We start from the raw sequence: 19,396 nt of genomic DNA on the forward strand, positions 1-19,396 counted from the left end.
TCATGGAAACACTCATATTTATTGTCTGTGAATACGCCATGCTTCTGGAGACCTCCTTTAGCACACGATAAGTGCCTACAATTTATGAGTCCTTAGGTTGGCGTTTCTCTGGCGTACTGTTGCTTCGATTTCTTGTATCCTGCTTTTCGTCGCCCGTTCCCCCTTTACTGGTACGGGATCGAGGTCTCCTGCGCCCCCGGTTAGGAGCTCCCCCTTTACTAGAATCCCCGGGGGAATTAGTAGGGTTTCCTGCCCGTAAATTTTTTACATGGTCTTGTTTGTTTGCCTCTGGTCCTGCTTTTTCACCGCCCTTTTCATGAACTGGTGATTCCTTGTTTTTAGGCATCTGACGAGGTTTTGCCTCCGCACCACGATGGGCACTTAGCGGGTCACCTTGCCTACCTTCGGAACGCTCAACTCTAGGCTTTTTAGGTGAAGCCTTGACAGGGTCACCTTTAACGTCATCATAAGTTTTTGGATTGTGACTTCGTCCTGGGCTGCTTTTTGCTTTGTTTTGGTTCCCTGTCATGGGTTTCTCCTGCTTCTCTGGGGTGCTATTAGCAGCCTCGTTATGTCTGGGGCCCTTAGGTTTTCTACCTCGACCACCACGCCTAGTGGGCTTTTGCTTAGCGGCTTCTTTAGACGGTGATGAGGCTGCCACATCAGATGACTGTTGTTGCTCACTTTTTTGCAAGGGTTGTTGGTCACCTTTGCTTGACTGCGCTTCCATTTTCTCATCTGAAGCCACTAGGCTGCTAGATGAGGGCTGTTCCTCCTTGCTAACGGCTTCAGAAGGCACTGCCCTGTTGCCTTCTGCCAACAAAGCTGAGTTGTTCAGTTCTTCATTTGCATGATCATTTCGTCCGTCCTGATCCACCTGCACTGCATCTGTACCATCTTGTTTGCTTTCCTCCTCAGCAACCGTTACCCAAGCTTCCCTCCTTTCTGGTAATTTTGTATCCGGGAAAGCGTGTCCCATATCACTTGGTTCCAGAAGACTAACGTGTCCAGTGGGATCTAACTCCTTGAATGAGTCTGAATTGGAGTAACTGCTTTGCAACCCGGGGGTGGTGTCGCCTTCCCAAAGGCTCTTCACCTTGCTTAGTTTTGATAGCAACTTGTGTTCTTCAGGAGTCTTAGCAACTTTCAAATTCTTTGGAGTAATGTGAAGTTCTTTTGGCTGGCGTGAAATAGCAAACACACAAGATTACAGATAAGAAGTTATAAAAAAGAATAAACTAAAGAGAAAGGAATGTATTAAACAAATGGATCACATTTTCCCACGCTCTACACGTGCACTTTTAGACCATACAAATGACACCATAAAATGTGCAAAACTTTGCAGTGAAACCACGCGCCAAACAGCTCATGCTTCCACTTGAGTTTTGAACATTTTATGTCTCATTTCTATGGTCTATAAGAGTGTAGACAATGGAAAAATGTGGTTGAAGATCCGTTTTCACTTGAAAATGTCCATGAAGACAACTCCACCTACAGTATGTCTAAATAGAGTATACCAAAAGACGCGTTTTGAAGGGTTAGTATTTTTTGGTAAAATACAAAATAGTAGTTAACAAAACGTTGATCAAGACATACCTCAAGCTCATTATTTGAAGGCAATTTCGTCGGGGCAACTTCCACTTTTTTCGATTCCTCTTCAACAGCCCGTATAAGGTTGATAAACTGTTCTCCTGTCTAAACATCCAGCATACCACATTAGCCATACAGTTCCTTACGGTTACAAAAATGCCCGTAAAACGATACAGTTACAAAAGACTACTACCACAGACGTAAGAAGGCTACCTAAGTTTGAGGACTAGTCATGAGGTCTGTTGTTTAACCTCAACACCAAAACATCAGCCCTCTACAGTCCGTCTGATGGTGTCATCAAAAGAAATCTAACATTGAAATAACTAGATAAGAAAGCAAGAGATTTGTAAGACTAGTATCTATCTTCCTTGCAAATTCAATACTTCTTGAACCATGCTAGCTGCAACGTTCTACAAAAACGTTAACAACTGAGCATTCATGGAAAGCCTATCCTTTTAGAACATGACACATATTTGACCTAAAAGCTGTCTTCTCCGTCTACATGTTGCACAAAACAATAACCAAACAATCAGTGATAATAAAACCAGTACGGCCAATATGGTGGACTGACCATGTGGGTTCCAGGTTGTACAGAGGCTCCTTGGTGTGGAAGCTGTGGCACGGGCTGTGGTAAACCAACGGCAGGTCCTGGAGGAGAACCAGGAGGAAATTGGGTCTGCTGTGGCGGCACACTGGGAGAACTGCCTTGAGGAAATGGAGGATGATGCCCTGGAAGAGAAAACTGCTGCTCCCTGACTATGGCTGGGTCTTGATAACTGGTCAAATGATGTGGGCTATTTGGTGGTAACGGCCACATGACATTTCTGGAAATGTTTGGAGGGCTTTGGGGAAGCATGTGTTGGTTGTGCTCTGTAAGACGTTGGTGTCCACGAACTGGGGAGCCAAGAGGATCAACAAGCAAGCTTTCAGAAATACCTCTCCACTGCTGCTGAGGCTGCATGGGGTGAATCTCAGGTGACATAGGATAGGGAACAAGTGGCCTCACAGGTGGGGAATGAGGACTCATCATAACACCACCTTGTTGCCTTAGCCACATGTCATGTTGGATCGGAGAACCTACAAATGGACTATTTTGTGGACTGAACATGCCAGGGTGGTGCCGGGGTGGAGTACCCACGACAATGGGATGCCCCTCAAATATACCAGCTGGTGGCATGTTCACAGGAGGGGACTGTGTTATACTTCCAGCCAAACGTTGTGGTGATCCTTGACTTGACACATGAGATATCTGACCTATGCCATCTGAAGTGGAAAACCCAGGAGGTGGTTTCACACTTGCTGGTTGACTAGTCAGGTCCTGTGATGGAGGATTTTTGATTGACATCAATGTTTCTACTGATCCTGTTACAGGTGTTTTGCTACCGCTTTCAATACCAGCACTGAGTACAGAGCTCGTCTGGGCATTTTGTGCATCTGGCACTGTTTTACGACTACCAGATACCTTATTCTCACTAGTCAGACCCGTCTGAAGATTTTGAACAGGCAATTGCTTATGGGGTATCTCAGATTGAACCGCCTCACGGACAATTACTGAATTATCTTTTCCAGTTTTGCTGCCCTGACTTCCCTTCAGAGGAGACCCAACAACTTGTGAGTCTGGTTGAGATCTTGAAAGATTAGTTCCACCCGAGACATTTACTTCTTGGCGAGACGGAATTTTCTTTGGCTGAGCTGCAGCCAGAGGTTTGCTGCTATCAGCATTCTTGTTCTGTCCCTGTTTGTTCGGAGCAGAAGCTGATCTTGGACGTGCATTGAAAGGTTTCTGACTCATGTCGGATTTCTCGCCTGCTTCTTTTCCTAATCTACGTTCTTCTTCCTCCTTCTTTTGCTCAGCTCTTCGGTTGGCCTTTGAATGTGGACAATCTCTGGCAATGTGCCCTATCTTGCCACAGACACGACAGTTTCTGTCGTTTGGAGCCTCGTAGCCATCTGTGAGATAGTAAACATCAAAGAAGTACCGCTGTGACAGTTCCAGGGGTATGTCGTGTCGTGGAATTCCAAACCGTTCACGCCCTCTGATGAACGTGGTCAGAATATAGTTGGCCATTTTCCTTGTCACACCAGCGCCCAAGTTGTGGTCCAGGTTAAATGGGTCTGTAAAATAAATTGCGTAAGATTATGCAAATTATTGGTTAAAATCATAAAATGATCCAGTTGAGAACGTTTGCCCTGAAACTATGTCCTCATGTTTTCTAGCCTTTTCCAGGCGTTCAGTTAGTTGGGGAGCACTGCGAAAAACGGCGAGTGAAAAATCAGGCGAGGAGTGTGTTACTCCACTCGCCGTTCTTCGCGCTTATCCTGTTTTTCACGCTACTAACCAACTAACCAAACGCCCGGTACAGGCTACATCTCTTCTTAAATAACTCAAACGTCACCACAGCAGCCAATCATTACAAACACAAAATTAGTGGAAGAAAACATTTGTACTTAAGGATGATAGACTTAAAGCAGCAAGCAGCAAACTCTTACCCTCAATAGCAAACACATGTTTGGTCCACATCTTTTCAAATTTCGTCAGCTTTTTTGTCCTTCTGCAACATACCACGTCATGCTCAAAGTCAAATACTTCAGTGTAGTACCGAAAAAAGCCATACCACAGTAGGCCAGCGCTGTACGTATTCTCTTTCTTCTGCTTCCAAATGCTTTTCTAAGGAGAAAAGGTGTATTTGAGACTCACAAACTGCTGGTAAATTCACTTAAAATAACGTAAAATTTTTGGCAATAGCTTCTGGGCTTATTTCTGTTCAATAGATGGGCTTCGTTTTTGAAACACTGGCCAACGGGAACGCAAATGGACGCAACTTGCGTACAGACGTATGTTGGGTGGCCAAACGGACACACAAGTTTAGTCGCAACTGCACGGAAGTTGGCAGAAAGTAATTTAGAATACTCAGAGGTGTAATACAGTATTTTACATGTAAGTAAACTGCAATAGAATGCGTGGACTTGCGATGGGTGGCCAAACGGTGGAAAAAATTGCGTTAACTTAAGGGCAAATTTGATTTCAACCAAAGTGAACGCAAGTCAACGAAAGTGCACGCAAGTCCTGGCCAATGCGCGGGAGCGAAGACCTTTTTTCGGAATGAAATTTGCATTTATAAAATGGTTTAGTTACTGTAATATTTAGCAGGGATTTTGCGCCTACAACCTTTTTAACACATATAAAAATCCAGCATGGTTACTGGCAATGAAAAACTCGAAAAATATTACAATATATGAAAACACAAAACAAGTTTGATCGTCAAAATAATTTTCATTCTGTAATAAAAAAAAATACAAAACAAGCTATGCAGTAGGCCGCCTTCTTAGGCCAATGTGAGCTTTTCTCTCAAAGAAAACGAGGGCAAGTAGTTTTATTGTTTCAGTAGGACACTCTAAACTATTGTAGTAAAAAACCTAGAATGTTTTATATTTTTAAATCAAAAAATCACAAAAAAAATCCGTTTTAATTGCAAAGTGCGTGATTGTGTTTCATCAGCGAACAGCAAACAGTGGAAGAACCAATCAGGTTCGCCAATTTCCAATAGAACATAGCTTAGTGTCTGCTCATTGTGTAGAGTAACAGCCACTGACGGCTGTGTCATCTAGCTGTGAGACCTCTCCCCTCCCACAAACAAGCAAACAACGCTGTACCACTAAGATGCAATACCATTGCTACCCACCCTACCCCACCACCTCCCCCCCCCGGTTCCTTCGCCCTGCTACAGTGAATAACTAACGTTCTGTCACCTACAATTTTCTTCAGGTCACTTTGAAACCAGCAGTTCCAGCCATCTACAATCTTCTCAGGTTGCTTGTTATCTGTGTACAGGGTCTGTAGCACTGGAATGACTGGAGGGTTGCACTGTTGCAGGTAGTGAAGTAACATGAGGATGTAAGCATACGATGACAGGCTGCCCTTGGAGGCGTCTCCAATGTCACACACCTGAACACACAAATTGATAAAAAACACAAGTGTTACATCTCCATAGAGCGTTTTTCACTTGAGTGTCGAAAGTAAATTGCGTTTGCTTTGGTTTTGCATTACTACGCTTAGTGATTGGCTTAAAAATCTCGCGCCACTTTCTAAACCAATCAGAACTAAAACCAAAACCAATCGTGACTCTCAAGCACGTTTTCCCGCGCTTCGTGCCAGCTACATGTATTTGCTTCGAGTTTGATTGGTTCACTGGATTCTCTGTGTCCTTTGTGATTGGCCAGAGTAATAACTTTGGTTTTGGTTTTACGACACTCAATTGAAAACTGCTCTATCATCCTGGTTTGAGTGTTACTGTAGCTTTGTTGACATGGGGAGGAATGGTACTCAAGAAAGCAACCGACAGGGAAGTGCAAGTGATACGAAATTGCGACACCACAGAACAGTGGCTCTATCCCCCACCATTTCAAAACGTTGATTCCTTAGTTTATTCACATTTCTGAGGATGTTGTTTCAATTGAAGATTTGTGAATTAAAAGCTGGCGCTTAACCCAACCTTGTTGCATGAAGATGTTAGAAGTTAGTACTTGTCCTTTAGGATTGGATGCTGGTTCAACAAAGGTTACTCCCTGGGTGGCGAGAGGACCTGCGAGAGTAAATTCCCTTGCCCAAGACGCAATATTCCAACACCTTAGCCATTAGGCCCAGCCACCATGCATCTCAAAGATACCGCGCCAAAATCAGTGTCATTTTGGAAGGGTTTTAGAGAGGTTTGTCAACAATGCTGTTGTTGCAGTTTATCTGGCCCCTGGATTTTACCTACTCTAGCCTAAACTTACCTTTGCAAAAACCTTCACAGCGTAACCTAATGTTACAACACGATCATCAAGTTTAGCATACGTAGCAAGCATCCTGGTGTTCTCCAACGCAAGTGTGTTGTAAAGGCTTATATCAGCCTCACGTTTACAACTGCGAAGGTAGAACTTCACAATAGGAACTTTGGCTGTAGTTATAGCCAGCACATTGCCACAGTCTTTGTGTTTCTTCAAGAGCTTGGAAAGTTCGATGATCACATCAACAAAATTGTCGACGTCCTCTTTGACTCGATTCTCGAATGTCATGCAAATGTCAATGTCGCTGTTTCGAAAACCAAAACCATTCTTGGATGAGCCAAATAAGAACAGTCTTGCATCTTCAATAAAGATGAGAAAACATTATTGTTAGAGAGCACTCACTAAAACAGTTCTAAAGATAAGTACTCATAACAGTACTTAAAACTCTGCCAGTTATTTTGACCACTTACTCCAAACATTCCTGAGGTCAGCCAGCCATGTTGAACAACAAATTGCTTATATTTTCACCACTAGGACTCCCATACTGTTTTTAAAACCTTCATAACTGGCAGGCCATGTCAGGTGGGGTAACTTGAGTTAATGAAATACACATTTCCAATTATTTTATAACCAAATGGCTATGCTATGGCATACCTGGAAATATTTGGTGGATGTATTCTTCTAAATTTTGCAACACTTTCTCTCTGTATGAAACTTCTGAGTTCTCAAATTCAAAATCAGCTAGAGGAAGTAAAAAAACATCAAAAACAAAGCATTAGCACAATCGAGTAATATTAACTTTGTGAGGCTACAGCTACATAGCTCTTAGTATGCACTGCTTGCTTATGGTGCCAAATAATATCAATAAGCTCTGGATGTTCTTTGATTTGGGGATGTACTCATCAGTTTCTTTTAATGCTTACATGAAGTTGTGCCTATTTAGGACAAGACTGCTGACTATCACGTTTTGCTTGGGACATCATCAGAATTAGGTCATCTGACCCAATTATGCTGCTCTCTGATTGGAATCCGGTAGTTTCGCCTACAGGTCGATTCGCCTACACAACCTAAATTGTTTCGCCTACACCAAAGTCGATTCGCCTACATCAAAGCTTGCTATGTTCCGAAAGATAGAAGAGAGGAATACCTAAATAAAGTTGAATATTAATAAAGTTTACCTTAACTTGATGTTGTTTAAAGGTTTACTTTACTAGAAATACCAGTGGCCCGCGCAAGGTACTTGTGACTTTTTCCTGTTTTCCTAATTATAAACCACTTCTATTGTTTGTACTTGTGACTTTTTCCTGAGTCCTTATTATATGTTAACAAAAGGAGTAAACAACAGTAACATTAACCAATCAAATGACCACTATTTCGATCCTCCTTGAGTAAGCAATGCGCGTATATTAATGAACCATCCCGCAGCCATTAAGGAATTCTTAGGAATAAGAAATAATTACACTAGTATTAAGTAGTAGTTCCCTCATTGGAAATTGTAGTAGAGTTTAAAATTGTTGTCAATAATAAGCTAGGTTAAGAACAATTAAGAACCAAAAGAATTCGTTTAACGCTTAAATTTAGTCCTAGGATCGCGCACTATGTCAGCCAGAGTTACGGTACTAAAAGTTGTATTTTTTTAACCATTAGGAAACAATAAGGGTCTTAGGAATATCTATTTAATAGTAGCAATCAATAGCATTTGCCACGTACAAAATTGTAGCTAAAGTTAGTTTGAATTAAGTACAAAGAGTAAGATTAGAACTGTTGTCAAAAACTAGTAAGAGCCACTATGAACTAAAATAAAAAAGCTATTTAAGTGTAAAGACGTAGTAAGCTTTATTGTAAAACAGTTCACCCATGCATTCCATTGAAAAGATGTTCTTGCGACTTTTAAAGCAATCAGGATAACACATTTGCCTCATGTCTTAATGAAAAAAATTCTTTTCATAGGTAGCACCGCTAAGCTATGCGCGATGCGAGAACATCCTTTCTCGGTCCCAGGCCTTGTGTCTTCCCCTAGTCCATACTAGTCAAACATTACGTGTGACCAGCGAGTATATAAAAATCCCCGATCGCAACCTTAAGAAATACGCTCTACTAAAGATGAAGTCCTCAAATTCGAGAAAAAAAAGTGTAGGCGAATCGACTTTTGTGTAGGCGAAACAACTCAGGTCGTGTTGGCGAATCGACTTCACTGTAGGCGAATCAACCTGTAGGCGAAACTACTTGTAGGCGAAACGACTGACATTCCTCTGATTCGTTAGCTGGTAGAAGGACACACTTTTATAACAATAGATGCACACACCTCTACACCTCTTGCAAACATAATCCAACACTGCAGCAAACCTTGAAGTCATCTGTGGAAGTCTACTCAGTGATGGCTTTCTCAAATCTGGACACTGTTCCTTGACATGACCATCCTCCTTACAGTAACAGCAGGTCTTAACTGGTTTATTGTTTCCTCTGAAAACATTGGCATCAAATTTGTATGTAAAATTCTGTGGAGTAGTATCTGTAGTGTTGTTAACAGCATTGGAGATGCAAGAATCTTCAGATGTTGTTTCTGTAGCTCTGGAGTCACTGCCATCCTCACAATCAGATCCACTCAAAGTTATCTTGACCTCATTTTCTGCGTCATTTTGATCATTGCTTTCCAAGCTTGGTAAACCTTTTGCAGTCTCATCTTTACAGTCACTGCTAGAGAGATCCAGCGACTGCACTTGCTTTGTTGCAGAATCTAAGTCATCCATTTCAAAAATAGCCTCCTCGTCGTTTTTGTCCTCCTGTTTCTTGTTTTTTCCTGTTTTACTGTGGTCATTTGTCTTGTGAGAAAGGTTGGATCGCTCTTTCTGCACGTCAGTAACTGGTCCTTAAAAAAAGAACAAGAAAGTTAAAATTTTCTACTTATTTTTCAATACAAAGAGAGTATTTAAGACAGCTGGTTTCATTGTTAGTTGCCAAATTGGCAATTAGTGGACAACTCACTGCATGAAACACTGCTTAACTTACCATTTTGTGCACCATTAGGTAAGGAACTGAAATACAGAAAACTGTTTTTCCAGCAAGCGAAGAAGTAGTCAAAGGCTGCAGGTAGAAGAAATACGGTTACAAAATAATCTTGTTACATTGATACTCCCCTTGGATAAGACTTCATCACAGGTTACCCCCCTCCCTTCCCCCACAGCATAATTATCTGCTAAGCTTTTCCCTTTCCTGGTCGCCCCAACGGATTTTAAAGCAAAAAAGACAATGTCCATTGTCGATTTATGCATCAACAGCCTGCCATCAGTTGAAATGTAGATACATTACTAATGGTGATTTGCTTATGAAATAAATAGTAACAACATGGTTTTATTGTTGCAGAACTTGACATACCGGTAATTATTCTAAAAACCCTGATGGCATTGAGAATCAGTTACAGACTAGTAGTTGAAGTAAGAAGTAAGAAGGATGAAAATGGCAATGACCATAATATCATACCTTTGTCACTACTTAATGAACATGCAACATTCCGTTTTGTAGCAAATGGATCTGCAGAGTGAAGATGTAAAGTAACACATAAACCAAATTCTTGACTGTCACTATTAATTATTTTAGTGAACTATAGCATGTAATAGTAATTTGAAAATGTTCAAACAGCTCGCTTACAAATTAGCATTACACTTCTTATGACATCAATCAGTTGCACTAAATAAAATAATGTTTGAAGAAAGTGTACATTTAAATTATGTTCACTGTCGCAATAAGAATCAGAACTGTTTCAGGTGCATTAACTTGTACACTGCTATTGGCAAACAAATGGACATGACATGTTCATGACAATCATGTAGTCTTATGCAGATTTAACAAAAGTGGGTGTCCTCACCAAAACGATGACCACAGTAATAATAAGGGTATTCTTGCAGAAAATGTCCAAAGGGTTGGAGAACAGGGAGAGGTTTCAGGGACTTAAGAAAAAATAAAAGTCGAGGCACATTTTGTATTACCTTGACTTGTAAGAAAGCAGCTCTAAGAAATTTAAATTGCCATTCAATTAAGGCAGAAGTGGTACACATTGACAGGTGGTAAAAAAATCACTGCTCGCCAACTGAAAAGAAAAGGGGGCTATCAGGACAATCACCTTCAACTGCTATCCTACGGTGGCCCCATTTCTTTTTCTCTCTTGAAACAGGCATTGGGTCCTTGATGGAAATCACCAGGTTTGGAATATCAAAGTCAACACAGTAAAACCTGAGGGAAGATTAATCAACTTTTAAAATATGGTTTTCAAGAAGCTTATAATAAAAACATACCTACAACTGTACACCATAGCAAACCCTACAATAATAGTTTGATGTAGTAGAGCGGTACCATGAAAGTTTAATTGTAGCACCCAGGGTGCTTGTTAGAATTTTATAGCTTAATGGGGTTCTCTTAGTGGAGATAGGGTGCTTATTCAAGATGGGGGCACTTTTTTATTTTTTATTATTTTGACCTCTCTGAAGTACCAAAAACTACAAACCCTGGCCTTGGTTAAACATGCTACCATCATGGATTTAGATTAACTCTACACTAGCAAAACAAATTATTACACCACAGATAAGCTAATAATAATGGTTGGTTATATTGAAAGGTGGGAGCATTTTTTTAAAGAGCAGTTACTGGAAAAGGGGGCAATTATTAGAACAGGGGCACTTGTTGGTCAGGAATAAGGGTTCTTATCAAAAACTCCTCCAAATGTGTGTGGTGGGGGGAGGTTAAATGATGGCAGAGGGTAGGAGTTTAATGGAAATAGGGCACTAAATCAAACCATCATGGCCACCTTTAAAGTAATCCAACGGAACCACATTGGGAATGGTGGTAAAAGCAAAAATGGATTCTGAATACTACAAAAACTTGTCACACTAAAAACATTTGAAACTTTGAACTTACCTGAACAGCTGAAACCACAAACTCCCAGTGTTCTCTTTATTATTACTAACAAAGTTTTTTGAAGCATCTGGGCTGTCCTTGTCAATGGCCTGGTAAGACAAATGTGTATATTGAACTCTCAGTATCAGCTTAACAATACACAGAATACAATAACAAAAATCAAAATTGCTCCAAATGTTACATCGCGATTTTTTTTTATCTGTTTAATACACATAAGTCTTACACATTCTTACTTCAAATGGCACCCATCTTGGCAAAACTGGTGGTTTTGTCTCTTGTAAGAACTGGATAACCATCAGAGCTAGTGAGTATCCTGGCAGGCCTCCTTCTGATTGACAATCGATGTTACAGATCTAACACAAACACAAAAAAAAGGTTTATCACTGATCTGATCTCACCATTAGCTCAGTATAACTGTGTGGTTAAATGAAGATCGATAGGTCATATTAGTTTTCAGGTTAAATCAGATTCTGTTTTTAACTGAAGATAACAATTGAACAATTTCTTAAAACCATTTAATTATTTTATTTTATTTTAAATTTAATTATAATTATGTTTTGTACTCACCCTTGCCCAGTATCTTAGTGCTACAACCAGAATTCTCACACGTGGATCAAAGTCACTGTATTTCTTCAACAACCAACTAGTTTTGGAGGCCTACATGGAGAATTCATGATAGGTCAACAGAATTGCTCTTTAAAAGGGCAGGGAGTTTGCACAATTTTATGACAAATTAAGTGGCTTCGCAGATTTGAAAAGATAGGGAATTACAAATGAACTGAGAATTTTGGCCCAGATTCTTTTCAGATGGATCCTTAATAAGGTTTGCATAACAGATCTATGGTCTGCCTTGGGTTGGTGGGTTTTTCTTGGTCCCATTTCTAACGTGTATTGCATTGTTGATGTTTTATATAACACAGCAACATTACATGTACCTCCACGTAACCAACCAGCAACATCAAAAAACATTATTTTACAGACCATTGCAGTGAAACAATAATACCACAGAAAGCTTTCAAGTTACACAGATCCAGATTTGAACGAAATAGTGAAAGATCTGTTTTAGTAGATTGGCCCAAAACTAGCTAGCAGAAAACAGCAGATTTGCACAAAAACACAAATTTAAAAGCTTAAAATAATTAAAATTAAAGTTCCAGTGTCTCTAAATACAACCAAATTCTTTGACATGATCTACATGTATGCTATACTTACTGTTATATTTCCAGGGCTTAGCTCACAAACCAGTCCACTAATGATATAAAATGGAGGAAAAATCTCAACATCTCAATGATTTAAAAAATTTGTTTTAGTGTATGTAGGTTGCACTTTAAAATGTTCTTCTGATCAAAATGATTTCAAACTAGTTTGCTTTGTATAAATTTTCCAGTTTGTTCCAATTAATATAAATCATTTAAACCCCCTAACATCATAGATTACTGTAAAAAGCTCTTGTTTTACTATTAAGTTCAATCAAGGGGGTCTTAATAGGAGGGGGCTAATTAGAGATGGGGGAGGGAGGGGGTTATTTCAAATGAGTATATACCATACAAGTGAAAAATGCTTTTCGCACGCGCTGATTGGTTAACTTTGAGGTGAGTAGCAAAGTACTATTCACCTCCAAGCAGCTAAAGAGAAATGAATTGCCTTCGCACATTGCTTTGTTTACCGTAAGTGATGTTTTGGGCCGCTAGTTATTCAACTCATGTGGTATATACTAAAACAATTATTCACCTCAGTGTGGGTGAATGTGGTGGACATTAACCTCTACTCACCGCCACTTCGGTGAGTAGAGACTGATTCGGTGAGTAGAGACTGATATATACATTGTATAATTAACAATATATACATTGTTAATTATACAATGTACATATTAGTTAGGATACATATAAAAGAATTTAAGACAGTTTCACAAAATAGCGAGCCACTGACAATAATAGAATGTAAGTGTGAAGTTACCTTGTTTGCTTATTCATGATTTGCAATCTAGTGGGGGGGGGGGGGGTTGTTAATGGAGATGTAGATCATTTTAATAACATTTCAACCAAACTTTTTATCACTTTTTATTTAGCAAGGATGTCTACAAAAAAGTATTAAAGTATAAAAAAATAGACCGGCTACAAACCTTGTTTTGTGTTTGAATAATATTCTTGGCACCTTGGCATCAAATTCACTTGTCACATCACAGTAATGCTCTAAAACAGGCATTTATATTTATATTAATAAAAAATAAACAACAAGAACGTGACTGTCAAACAGGGTTTTGAAGTTTTCTACCAGCCGATAATATTATATGGGCAATATGAGAGAATTATTATAATAAAATGTTTTAACTACCGCCACAAAATCAAAGTTTTGCTCAGTTTTTCCTAGAGGTGCAACCAATGATGTCAGCAAAACAAAATGTTGTGTGCCTCCTTACCATCTTTCTGAAGCAAATCCAAAATTGACAACAGAACATGGGGCACATTGACCTGTTAGAGAACACCAAAAAAGAAAGGTCGCTTAAATAGGATGCAGCAGAGAAGTTTTCTGTTAAAAGTTTTTCATTTCACAATGATTTATCCATTGCTGCCGAGGTTTTGCACGGAGTTGAGCCTAATTATTTTCCCCACATAACGCTGCAAGGGGAAAATTTCATGACCGGCGTAAAACACATCGCTAGAAAGATGTTCATTTCGTCGTTTGTAAAATAGATCTAATATCATCGACTAACTCGACGACAAACAGGCCATCTTCATTCAAATCCCCGGTTCTTTCTGCTTTTAGAAATCTCTTTTTTTTTTTTTGTAATTAATAAAATGAAGAGGGCTCGTTTCCGATTTAAAACTTGAACATCCAACAAGCAGCTCGTTGAACGCAGCCGATCGATCGCGTCGCGTAGTCAAACTTTTGGAAAATATTCTTCCTAAAAGGGAACCCATGCCTTTGTTTTTCCTCAGTGGAATGATTTAGCAGTAGAGACTTCTAATATGTATGTTTTTAAAATAATGATTCATCCGTAGCGTTGTTTTTCCTCTCAATATTTTTGTATGTAATGGCGGCCGAAGGTAAAAATTTTCGTGTCCACAAGTTTGTGAAACTTTTGTTTAATAAACAAAAAGCGCGCGGCGTTTTTGTTTAATAAGCAAAAAATTTTTGTGTAATAAACAAAAAATACCACCTTTTTTGTCTATCAATTAAAAAATAGGGTCTTTTTTGTTTAATAAGCAACTTTCACTAGTCAAACTTGTTTATTAAGCAAAAAAGAATGATTACTTGTTTAATAAACAAAAAAAATTGGAGTCCGAAAACATTTTGGGAGTCCGAAAACAAATTGAACCCTGTTATGTACATGTACCTCATCTGGAATGGCAAGATCAAGATTGACGTCACTTTCCTTCAAACCAAAGCCGGTAAAGGAAGATCCATAAATTGAGACTGAACATTCTGTAACAAGACAATCAGAATGCAACATTTGCTTAAATTAGATGATGATGATGATGATGATGATGATGACACAAAACAGTTTGAAACAAGTACCACACTACTATTAATAGCATAATTTAATAACGATTGCTCCCCATTATTAACATTGAGCAATTGTTACATTACTTGTCTAGTTACGTGGTGTAAGGTAGCCATGTACACTGTACACGTACATGACTGTTTATTATTCAACACATGCGCACGCTGCCCATATATGGTCAAAATGTTAACGATATCTGTCATCCGTACATAACAGATATCCTGCATTATTATTCAACACATGCGCGCGCTGCCCATATATGGTCAAAATGCTAACGATATCTGTCATCCGTACATAACAGATATCCTGCGGTATACGTAGGTTGCGAAGATTCGTCCGAAATCTTGTAAAGCGCTGCATAATTACCGTTTTTCTTTCTGCAAAATGTGTTTCGTTGACAATTTGTCGAATAATAAAACAATTATCCTGCTCAATCTTGCGGAATATCGTCTGATTTTAGCCAACTCGGCCTACGGCCTCGTCGGCTAAGTATCAGGCGATATTCCGCGCGATTTCGCAGGATAATTGTTAAATATTCGTAGGTTGCGAAGATTCGTCCAAAATCTTGTAAAGCGCTGCACAATTACAGTTTTTCTATGTGTAAATTGTGTTTCGTTGACAAATTGTTGAATAATAAAACAATTATCCTGCTCAATCTTGCGGAATATCGTCTGATTTTAGCCAACTCGGCCTAAGATCTTGAAAGCAAACGACTTACACATATAACGGTTAATAAGATAAAAGGTAGCAAAAACAATCTTAAATACACATACAACTAGACTATCCAACAACAGGTGGTTTACGTTTAGAAAGCAGTAATTTTGGATTAACATTGTATCGGCTAAAAGAAAAATCTCGATGATTTGGTAAGTGCAGAATGCAATATGGAACAATTGAAAGTATGATGTTTTATATATGTTCGTGTTTATTTGCTTTATTTTACTTTCGGAAAAACTGTTCACAGGCTACTTGTATTCTTTCCCAGGTGTTCCTTACGCTAATCTTTGCAAACGTATCACGACACTTTTGTTCGTTTGTAACAAAATACTTTTGTCTTCCTTGAAAATGCGATAACATGAAACTTTTGTTTTTTGTTTGTTTTACGGCGGCATCGATGACATTTGTTTAATTTAATTAAGTTACGGTTTAGACTGCACGAAAGACGATTCTCAAAAACTAAAGAAACAAATCTAATCAAAAAACATATTTTTCGACAGGCTTTTTAAAACGCAGTACAGCTAGGATATTTGTTTCCTTGTTATCAGGTGTTCACGCCGAAAATCCCGGTGCAAGTTTTTGCATACCTAATTACGAAAGCGATGTGAAAGTCTCAAAATCTAATTTAATTAATTTGCGGTTTTTACTTGGCGCCAAGAAGTCTGCAGGAAGCCTACCGCAAACACGCAATACAAGCGATGTTCATAATAGTTCCAGAAAACAACGTAGACTAATCTGCGCATGCGTTTGGTGTAAATTACGTTGAGTAGTACCACAAGGAGAGCAAAGGGTTTTCTGAAACAAATATATACGTTTGAGATCTTCATATGAAAGTAACGTAGATGTGCTCTAGATTTTACCTAGGAGTACGGTCAGGTGCTCCCCACCCCAACCCCCTTCACAAGAAATAATTAATTAATTGATATTAATTAATTAATTGACTATTAAAGTTTACACCATAGCGCTTTAGGGGTTTAGCGGACGACAGCCCCAACAAACCATCACAATAGTGCATTCTGCACTAAAAAGGAAAAAAAAAATCAAGGAAATTTGAGAAGATCTAAACGTAAATAATTAAATAAATGAAATAAATGAAAAAGTTTAATGAAATTTTTCTACTTCCTATTAAATTCCTCCAGTTGCTTAGTTTTAATGGCAATTTGCCTAAGGGTATCAATCCTGATCCTTAAAAAAGGGGGAAAGCTCTCGAAATTCATAGAAGAATCGTCTTGAAAGCAGCAGAATATAAAGTATAATAGTGACCAGTGTGATTTAAGAGATCTTTGAACTGAGTGTTGTTGTACCTTCCATATATTATATTATCATTATGTTCTAATGTCTGACTAACACCATCAAAATAATTTGGAAGGCATTCCAAAACACGGAGACTACACTACACTGGAAGAGCATGTGCAGAAGGGTTTCTAGCATGGTCTGACAAGTTCGACAAAGATCGGATTCAGACAACTTTGCTCGAAACAGGAAACATTGAGTAAATAATATTTAACATATTGAAACCTGCTGCTGTCAATCATTGCTTTTGGTAAAAGAGTCTGGCCCCTAAAGCAACCGTTACTTCCTCAGTCACAAATTGTTCGTCAGTTGTTCTTTCAAAGGATTTATTTTGAGCAGCAAAACATGAGCTGACATGGAATCTCCATTCCTCCACAAAGCTGCCTATTTGCTAAACTCCCATTGAGCAACAGGTTTTTATCAACACACAGCTAAAATGGTTAGAAATCAAACGTACTTTTCCATGTTGTTTACAGGACCGATCACTGATCGACTCGACGCCAGGTTTCTCTCTTTAAGTGACTGCGTGGTTACTACATGTATAAGCAAACATTTTGTATCGTTCTCAATCTGTTGTGCTTGTCATTTCCAGTCAAATTTCATCGTTTTCCACATTGGACTTTAGTTATAAAGACAATATATTGTCAAAAGAGCATCCTTTTTAAAAGGTATTGGGATTTAAAGTTTTGAAGTTTTTATTTTTTTTCTCAAAATCAAGCTTCAAAGTTGGGGGTGCGGCTTATCTACAAGTGCGGCTTATACACGAGTCTTTACGGTATTCAGTATTTTTAATAATTACATTGTACAAAATGTATGTGCGTTATTTTATAATTTTTATTACTTAATAATCTACATTGAATGTGTACATGTACACTGTACCTGGAATCTTGGTACACACTATCTTGCCAACATCCTCTGCAACTCTTTGTCGGGTAGGTAAACCCTTCACAGGACACAAACCATGTTCCAAAAATACTGAATCAAGAAGCTTGCTCAGAGCCAAAGTTTGATGTTCTGAGGGTGGGGCAACTTGTGAGAGGGATAAAAACTCTCCCTTGTTCTAAGCAATATAAACAACAGGACTGTAAGTCTAAACTTGACTGGTTAATCTTACATGTACATGTACAATATTCATGTTAAACAGTTGTTAATTTACTGTAATTGTTTACAGCAGCTCTGTTTTGTCTTCTCCACATTCCAAGCCTGCAAATACACCGTAGCATCTGAGCTGGTCATCAGACAATAATAGTCCAGTTAATAACATTATTTTGTGGCTCGAGAAAATATCCATACCAACTCCATGAAAGGTCATCAGAACTATGAACAGGGTGGTGGGTGGGGGGGACGGGGATCTGAAAAGCTAAAATTTTTAAAGAGAAGTATGAAGCTAAACTGGAATTTCAAGAGAGGTGGGGAGTGGGGGGGGGGGGGGATTAAACCAAAGAAACTTCCATGGAAATATAAAAATGTACTGAGTGCAGGGCTGTCACTAAGGGCCGGGGGCCGGGGATTTTCCCCGGCTACAACGACTTTGAGCCCCGGCTACTTTGACTGATACAAAACCAAAACATTGGAAAGTGAAAAATACATCAAATGACAAAATTGTAAAGTAAAAAACAAACCAATAGTTTATTAGTGCAAATTATTATTACCGTATTTTCTCGGTTATAAGGCGCACTCGGTTATAAGACGCACCCCAAACTTGGCAACTTTGTCATCCTAAGTTTACAAACTGAAAATGTTCCGAAAACACTCGGTTGTAAGACGCACCATGAGTTTGGAAGTTAAAAAGATGCAGTCATCAATTTAAGGTGGCTCCATAGGGTTTCTTGACCGCGCGAAGAATGGGTACGAAAGGGCGAGCTTGAAATGCCGGCAATCAAAACAAACATGGCGGCTTCACGCGAGCGTGAAATTTTCGGCGAGAAAACGCGAGACTTGCTTCCTGCCAATGAAATAACACTTGTGCTTTCCTGTGTTGAGCATATTAAAGAGTTTACAACACCCTAAAAAGGTTTTTACAACGTCCGCGGTGCTTCTGGCCACTTTTTTGAAGTTCGTACGATCGAAAGCAAAAGACAAAATAAAAAATAGTCTCTGCGATTGTGAGATACTTCGAGCAGAATTTCAGAGATTCTGCTACATAAAGGATTAGGGTATGTCTCTAACTAACCTTGGGGTTAACAGATATTCGCACAAAGACCGACAACAACGGGAAACGCTCGTCTTTACACATCAACTCGTATGGTTCGAAAGTTCGCGCATGCTCAAATAGCGATCTTGGACAATTTCTATTCTGATGACGTAATTGTTATTCGGGCGAAAATAGAAATTTTCCCCTTGTAATTACTAGAGTTTCCTTCGGTGAAATTCCTTAAAATTTGGCATAGATGTGATACCTTTTTAACTGCCCCTTTTGCCGTTTTTTTAAAAAAATTTGTAAGCCAGTTTTTTTGCTTAGTCAAAAAAACACAAAATAACCAAAAACGCAAAAACGACCTGGACAACCCCTACTTTTTTTGTTTTTAAAAGTTACTTCTCATCAGATTCAATCCGTTGGGAGAATTTAAAAAATTTTCACCGCAGAAAATTAAAGAAATTTAAGATCAA

The 19,396-nt window shown here is 39.0% G+C and overlaps 1 protein-coding gene across 1 annotated transcript in view; it reads right to left on the reverse strand.

The window, feature by feature from the left end:
* Positions 1-19,396, reverse strand: part of LOC144637495 (terminal uridylyltransferase 4-like) — a 29,739-nt gene continuing 10,343 nt past the window's right edge. The window contains exons 4-22 of the mRNA XM_078496556.1: positions 17,666-17,846; positions 14,609-14,697; positions 13,691-13,742; positions 13,394-13,463; positions 12,484-12,520; positions 11,839-11,928; positions 11,505-11,624; positions 11,272-11,360; positions 10,481-10,590; positions 9,841-9,891; positions 9,370-9,444; positions 8,666-9,229; positions 7,015-7,101; positions 6,367-6,719; positions 5,345-5,536; positions 4,081-4,258; positions 2,162-3,705; positions 1,597-1,695; positions 1-1,180 (exon numbers count right to left, since the gene is read on the reverse strand). Coding sequence (XP_078352682.1) covers positions 83-1,180; positions 1,597-1,695; positions 2,162-3,705; positions 4,081-4,258; positions 5,345-5,536; positions 6,367-6,719; positions 7,015-7,101; positions 8,666-9,229; positions 9,370-9,444; positions 9,841-9,891; positions 10,481-10,590; positions 11,272-11,360; positions 11,505-11,624; positions 11,839-11,928; positions 12,484-12,520; positions 13,394-13,463; positions 13,691-13,742; positions 14,609-14,697; positions 17,666-17,846 — 5,079 coding nt within the window. The 3' untranslated portion in view covers positions 1-82. The remainder of the gene's footprint in view (positions 1,181-1,596; positions 1,696-2,161; positions 3,706-4,080; positions 4,259-5,344; positions 5,537-6,366; positions 6,720-7,014; positions 7,102-8,665; positions 9,230-9,369; positions 9,445-9,840; positions 9,892-10,480; positions 10,591-11,271; positions 11,361-11,504; positions 11,625-11,838; positions 11,929-12,483; positions 12,521-13,393; positions 13,464-13,690; positions 13,743-14,608; positions 14,698-17,665; positions 17,847-19,396) is intronic.

Source organism: Oculina patagonica, chromosome 14, assembly GCF_052425735.1.
Source record: "Oculina patagonica isolate OP01 chromosome 14, crgOcupat, whole genome shotgun sequence".
NCBI classification, from domain to species: Eukaryota; Metazoa; Cnidaria; class Anthozoa; order Scleractinia; family Oculinidae; genus Oculina; species Oculina patagonica.